At 30.6% G+C, this 7,419-nt stretch overlaps 1 protein-coding gene across 1 annotated transcript; it reads right to left on the reverse strand.

Annotated features, from left to right (window-relative positions):
* Nucleotides 1-431: 431 nt before the first annotated feature.
* Nucleotides 432-3,455, reverse strand: LOC120091300 (calcium uniporter protein 4, mitochondrial-like). The gene is made up of 2 exons (XM_039049274.1): nt 2,838-3,455; nt 432-1,060 (listed from the first exon to the last, which is right to left on the reverse strand). Exons 1-2 carry the CDS (start codon nt 3,378-3,380, stop codon nt 587-589), a joined length of 1,017 nt encoding a protein of 338 aa, XP_038905202.1. The 5' UTR covers nt 3,381-3,455; the 3' UTR covers nt 432-586.
* Between the last annotated feature and the right edge of the window lie 3,964 nt (nt 3,456-7,419).

Genomic DNA, 7,419 nt, shown 5'->3' on the forward strand with positions numbered 1-7,419 from the left:
GTAGTTTCTTTGCATTTTAAAAAGAAAATTGTCAATATTTAAATTGAAATTGAATTGTTAATCTTAATTCAATATATGAAAATAATTAAATAAATTTTTTACATATTTATGTTGTGCTTCTTTTTAGAACAAAATTTTAAACAAATTATCCGATTAACCCGAACCAACCCAATCCAAATATTTCATGGTTGGATTGAATTGAGTTCATTTTTTAATAAGAGTTATTAGAGTTGAAGAAATTTATAATTGAAAGAATTAAGTTTGATCTAAAAAAATTTTCAACCCAATCCAACCCAACTCATGAAGACCTCTATTGTCTAACATCATTTTAACCCCTTGTATATGAAACGACCTTAAAACAACATTACAGAAAATTAAATTTCACCTTCCATCTAAAGAAAAAGAACGTAATAGAAATTTACATGCTCATATTTTTCCCTTTTTCAATATTCACTTGTTGTATTAAGTCCAAAACCGTTTTAAATTACAACACCAAAAAAGGAAAAAAAATGTAAAAACTGAATCCTAAATTCCCAAATTTTCAGAATTGAAGTGAAAATATTGGAATGATTAGAACAATAAAAGATTATGATAAAGTGTGAGGAGCAGAAAACAAAGCCCCTTCTTCATGGGGTGAAGCTGCTCTATGATTTGGATAGCAAATTCTTCTAAGTTCATTGTAAATGTTGATATCGAAGTTATGAGAAGCCATGAGTTTCTTCTGTTTGGCTCTGAAACGACGTCGGAAGAAGCCCTCGAAAGTGGGCTCTGTGGAGGTTGAGAGGAAGAAGCCATAGCCGAGTGCAAAGTGAAGAGATGTAACGAAGAAGCAAATGGGCTCCATTACATCCCAACTTAACTCCCAAAATGTAAGCCTCATGAAGCCCAATGTTTGGCCCAATATCAGGCCCAATCCGCATATAAGCTCCGCTTGAACTTGGGCCTTGGCCTTTTTGTCGATTATAGCCTTTTGCTTCTCCATTTCTTCTAGTTCTTTCAGTCTTGGGTCGTTTGGTGTTGCTATTGCTCCAGATATCATCGTCTCCATTGATTTTGCTACCTGTAAACATTTCAAACTTCTAACTCTCCATTCATTTCTATAAGGGAAAAAAAAAAAAAAATCCCTTTCCTATTTTTCTAATTTCAAATTCAAAAGTTTATTTTTCTAGTTTTGAAGGATTTGAATCTCTAACTTTTAGATAAAAAGTATATCTATTCGTCAGCTTACTCAACTCAATGTTTTTTCTTTTTTTTGGAAAATTATAGTATTCTTGTTTTTTTCCTTTTTTGAAAATTATAGTATTCTAAGAAAATTATATATATATATATATATAATTTAATAGCTAATTGTTATGGAAAATGATTATGTAGCAAAATTTCATTTTGTTTAGAAGGTTTGTTTTTTTTTTTTTTCCATTCAATTGGGAATTAATGAGATTTAACAGTGGTATAATCTCCCTATTTTTCATCAATTGTTAATTTTAGTCCAATATTATATTGAATTTTTTTTTTCCTGAGAATAAGTAGATTTAAGCCTCTGACAACTAGGTCGAGAACATATGTATGATGTTATATGGACGAAAGGCCACGTAAATATTTTGATATATATATATTTTTTAAAGAGAATTATGCCTTCTTAATTATGATATTATGATATGTCAAAAATATAGAAAATATTATTATTTTTTATTGTTATCGTTTCAATAATCAAACAAAAGTTTAGTTTCGCTGTATTTTCAACATTTAGTTTTATTTTTTTTCTTTTAAGAAAAAATGTTTTATTGTTTTAAAAATAATTTCTTGTATAATAAATTAGTTTTTTTAATAATATTTATTAGAATTGTATGAAATTTAATCAAATTTAAACCCTACACATAATAAATAAATGCATTGCTTTAAAAATTATTTTGTAAAATTGTTAAAATAAATGACACTAGAAATAAAATAAATAAGCAGTTCCAACCACAACTATTTTTTTTCTTTATTAGGTTAGGTTCTCAACCCAATTTTCTTGCTACCTAATTTAACTAAAAAAAAATGGTCCCATATTTACTATATTACTATCCCATTCTCTTTCTTTTCTAGTCCACTACTCTTTAAAATTTTTGGCCAAATTTAAGAATAAAAAATATATACTCTGCCAAATTAGTACTCAAAAAAGTTATAAATTTAATAAAATTTAATTTAAATCAAACTATTGGGAGTGTTTGTGGATTGAGTTAGGTTGAAACACTTTTTATCCAATTTGAATTATAGTTTCCTCGACTTAAGTTAAATAATGAACACAATTACTCTAGTTGTTTATTTAAATTTTTGTTGAGTAAAATGATAATATCTAAAAATTTCATTTTATTATTTTTATGTATTGGGATAAAATTAATATAAAAATTTTCTTTCAAATGTGCAAAAGAATGTTTTTAGGAATGGTTAAAAAATAAATTATCTATAAAAAATTATTAAATTAAATTAAATATATAGAGACATATCTGTACCATATGTAAAAAATCTTTTTAAAAATTAATAATAAATTCAAATTGGTTCCAATTATTTGAATTATTTTAATTAAATGAATAACCAATCCAACTTATAAATTTTTTTGTTTTAAATTTAAACTGTACGTTGATCGGATTTTTCCGGTTTGAGGTCACCAATTTTGTCCGAAATTGTCAACTTCTTCAAATATTTTGACGAATTGATTTATGAATTTTTAGTCTGCATATTCGTCGAATATACTGTTGATCGTCGTCTTCATCGGGAATGAATTAGATTGGATTGTGCGAATTTCTTTACTCTCTAAATCTTGACCTGCCAATATATAATCGGAATTTTAATTATACCTGATCGGGGCGGAGGAACACAATATTCCCAAGAACGATGACGCTTCCAGATTCATCCAACAACTTAGCGAATTCCGCACCTTGTTCCTCGTTATTCCCACAATCTTCAACACAGATCCGAGTAAAGTCCGAGTAAGAGATCGAAGGCTTCGGAATATCTCTCAATTTGGCCTTAATCTTCTCGGCCTGCGACAGCCTTATGATCTTTCTAGCATCATCAATTGAAATTCCACATCCAGAAACAGAAGGCCCATTCGCAAAATTAGACGAAGGAGGAATGAGGCCATCGAGGCGGATTCGGTCTCCGGCAATGTTGCTAGCTCCGAGCTTCTCTCGAAGCCTATCGCCAACAGGTATGGACAAAATCTCGGGAATCCGAGGCGCGGAAGGTGAATGGTAGATGGCTCTCCTCTGAAGAAAGCGTCGGAAAACAGACCTTCCGGCGGAATCAGGGGGAGGAGAGAGATAGTGGCGGCGGAAGATGAGAGTGAGAGGGGAAGAAGAAGAGAGAAAGCGGTGGGAAATTGATCTCCGGAGCGCCATTGATAGAGAAGAGAGAAAATAGAAGCGGAAAATTAGGGCAGAGAGTTGGGAATGAGGGAAGGAAGAGAGTGGAGAAAGGGTTTAAATAGGTGTAATAATCCCAAAGGAAATACGAAGTGAAAGGCAGTAAGTAGGCGTGGGTCCCGCCTTGTTATTTGTTTCTTTTATCCACAAACTTACGTCAGCACCGAATCAAATTCATCAGAATCTATAATTCAATTTTATCAACTTTTTTTTTACACCAAATTTTAAGTTTTTTTTTTTTTTTTTTTTTTTTTTTTTTTTTTTTTTTTTTTTTTAATTTCTGAAACTACCATTTTATCCTTTTTAAATAAAACACTGATCTCTCTCAATACTCTCATGCTATTATGATCTCCCATTCTAATTTTAAAATTTTTAAGTAAAAAATTTAGTTGCATCCTGTACTTATCTTTGTACATCTTATTAAATTATCTAATCATTATTTTTCACATGAAAAAATCATTTTAATTTTTTAAATATTTTAATTCTTTTTATATGTATATAATAAAAGTGAGATGTATAGAGATGAATTTATCTTATGATGTATCCAAATATTGCTCAATTCTAAAATTCGATAGTTTAGATTCGGTTTGGTTATGAGTTTATCTTATGAGTTTATCCAACTATAAAAATCCAATTAAGATATTTAATATCTAGAGTTTTATTCTAGATGAACTTGTTATTTGAAACTATAAAAATTAAATTGATTTTTTTTTTTTTGGCGAATTCAAGAACAAATGTAAGTGAAGATTAACTTTTGACATTTTGATCAATGTGTGGTCATATAAATCTATCAGGGTTAAATGAGTAATTTTTCCATTTAAATATTATTTTAATAGGTGAAAATTTTTAATTTTTTTTTTCTTTGGTTCTCTCTCTGTTTTTTCCTTTCTTTTATTTTGGTTTGTTTTGTGGGTTTGGGAATTTACTATAATAAAGTATGGCTGGAATGGGAGGGGATGTTAAGTTGTTGACCATATTTCTCTTGGGAAGTCAGGATTCAAAAGTAGCCACTTTTTATTAGTCATCCATGACATTACAAATACTTCTTTCGATTATTTATTTATTATTATTATTAATTTTTTACGGTGGACATTAATGAAAATTGCAATAATTAAGATCGAGTTCAACAATTCCGTTTTCAAATTAAACTAAGCGACATGGGTCTTACCGCATTAATTATCGTAGTAATTATATATTGTTATACTAAACTAAGGTTTTGTCGGGGAAAATGATGTATTACTACGGTGTATATTAGCAAATAGTTACATCTCAACTAGATACACCAAACTAAAACATAAGTTATATGGTATAACAAGGCTTATAAATTCAAACAATTGCGAAGTTATGAAAACCTAAAAGATTTGTGAAGATTCGAAAGGTAATGATAAGTATTGTTTTGAAGGCAATTAATCGTTCTACACGGAGTGCAAGCATACTACATCTATTGTCTCAGTAAGATATAACGATTAATTTTGATTGAGCTACAACTTCAAACCACTCGGATCTAGCAGAACTCCTGGATATTTGCTCTCAACTCAACTCACAATCAAAAGAAAGAAAGAAATTATAGAACTCTTCAATTCGAAATAAGTTGTTCCAAATGAAAAAAGTAGTTGCTATTTATAAGCTAGCAACTTAGTAACTCTCAAAAAAAGGAAAAAAAATCAAATGAATAGAAAATGGGAACATTTGTCAAATTTAACCTAATTGAATTGTTACTTGACCAAAATCAAACATAGCTTACTCAAATTTAAGAAGCTACAAATTTAACTTTCATATATGTTAGATTTATGCATGAAACATCATCTAATTTGATGGCTTCAATCCAATTTGAAGTTTCTAATGAGTTAAATCTATATACTTATATCCATTTTTTATGTTTCAATATTCAAGAAAGTTACACTTTCCTTCACTCACTACAAGAAATATGGGCTTTGATGTCGGTTGGAAAAAATTAAAAATGGATGTATAATGTCGATTTCTTAAAAAAAAAAAAAAAAAAAGATCTTTAATGTCAATTTTAACCAATATTGTAGACATACCTACGATGTCGGTTTAAAATCGACATTGTAGGTGACCCTCTCTTTTACATCTCAAACAATTTTTTAATCTAATTTTTTGTTCCCTCCCTCCTCCATTTTCATTTCCCTCTCAATCTTCATTTTTAGTCAAATTAGGGTTACAAAATAAAAAGAAAAAAGAATGCATCCTTTCATGGTGTTCTTTCAATTAATTTAAATAGGGTTGTAATCCAAAATGATAAAAGAAACTATCTCAATCCCATTTGAAAACTCCCCTTATTCTAGGTGAACCCCCATAACAGTAATAAGAATAACTTTGATTAACTAATTGGTAAGCAACCATAAGAAAGCTAAACAAAAAGATTGATCGATGATCAAGAAGAAAGGAAAACTTGTTCCTAACTTCAAGATTTCAAACTTTCCACCATCTAATTGATCAAACTAGTCCTAAAACATGCATTCTAAATATAAGAATACAAAGCAAAAGCATAAAACTTGAGAAAATAAACTCTAAGGAAATTTCGTTCAAAGTCTTGTTACTAAAATGTGGAGATTACATCCCTATTTAAACTAATTGAAAAAACACCATGAAAGGATGCAACCTTTCACCTATATTGGCTAAATTCATCTAATATCCTTTAAACTACTCTAATAAATGCAAATACATAACATTAATTAAATACATGGGACATTAATAATGTAAATGAATAATTTTCATATTCATGATGGCTTTTGGATGACCAAAGGACTCTGAACTTCAATGGTTGCAACTCTTCACCATTGGCTCTTCAAAGAAAGCATTTAATCCTTCTAAAATTTCTTTAGCTCTAGCTCATCATTGGTTTTTGTGGCATAATGATTACCTCATGATTAGGTTGACTTCGAACGTTCTCCAAATGATTTTCAGCACGAGCTTCAATTGAGCTGGATTGAGCTTTTTGAACTTCATTTTCCTCTTGTAAAACTTCATGTTTTGGTCAGCTCCTTATCACATGAGGAGTTTGAGCTACCCTTGAGGAGCCTAGTAAAGCTCAAAGAACCTATGGGAGATTTAGTAGATCTCATAAGACCTATGAGGAGAACCTAGTAGAACTTAGAGGACCGATGGAGAGAGCCTAGTAAAGCTTAGAGGACCCATGGGAAGCCTAGTAGTGGCTTAAGGGACTCATGGGAAGAGCCTAGTACAACTCAGATGACCCATGGAGAGCTTAGTAGAGCTTAGAGAACCCATAGGAAGCTTAGTAGACCCATGAAGAGCTTAGAGTGGGGTTAGTTGACCATGGGGAGCTTAGAGATAGTTTAAAGGACCCATGGAGAGCTTAGAGTAAGCTTAGAGGACCTTGATGAGAGCTCAATTGAGCTCAGAGGATCCATGAAATATTTCAGAGCGATTGAATTTGAAGCCAATCCAGATTCACAACGGACAGGCCATAAAGGAAGCATTAAGAATTTGAGTGGATGGTGCATTTAAGCATTTGTTGCAGTTATGGTGTAACCATCTAATGAATATTAACTCAACGGTTTCAAAGTTTATGAGGAGGCAATTATGAGTCCTAATATCAGTTATACTTTACAATCCTTTATAAGTAACCAAAGTCATTCGTTGGGGGACGCCTAGAATAGCCTACTATTTTCTAGTATCAAGTTACTCATAGATTCGAGACTACCTTGAGTGTTGGAGTGTGTGTGATGTGACACCATATCGATGCTCAATTTCTTTTAATATTGCAGGCACTTGTACTATTTTTTTCCATGACACAAATTTACGGTTGATATTTTTTAGCATCAATAATTATAATTATTTTAGTTTCTACCATTTGCAACAGAAAGATTTGAACATTAACGATGTAGTTGACGTGTAATAACTTAATTAGTTTTATCTTTAAAAAAATGGAAAAAAAAACTAAACTAGTTTTAGAGCTATGTAGTGGCCAACAATTATTATTGTTGTTCATGCTCTATTTGCCTTTTTAGACAAATATTCATGATGTTGA

The sequence above is a fragment of the Benincasa hispida genome, chromosome 11 (assembly GCF_009727055.1).
Source record: "Benincasa hispida cultivar B227 chromosome 11, ASM972705v1, whole genome shotgun sequence".
Classification (NCBI taxonomy): domain Eukaryota; kingdom Viridiplantae; phylum Streptophyta; class Magnoliopsida; order Cucurbitales; family Cucurbitaceae; genus Benincasa; species Benincasa hispida.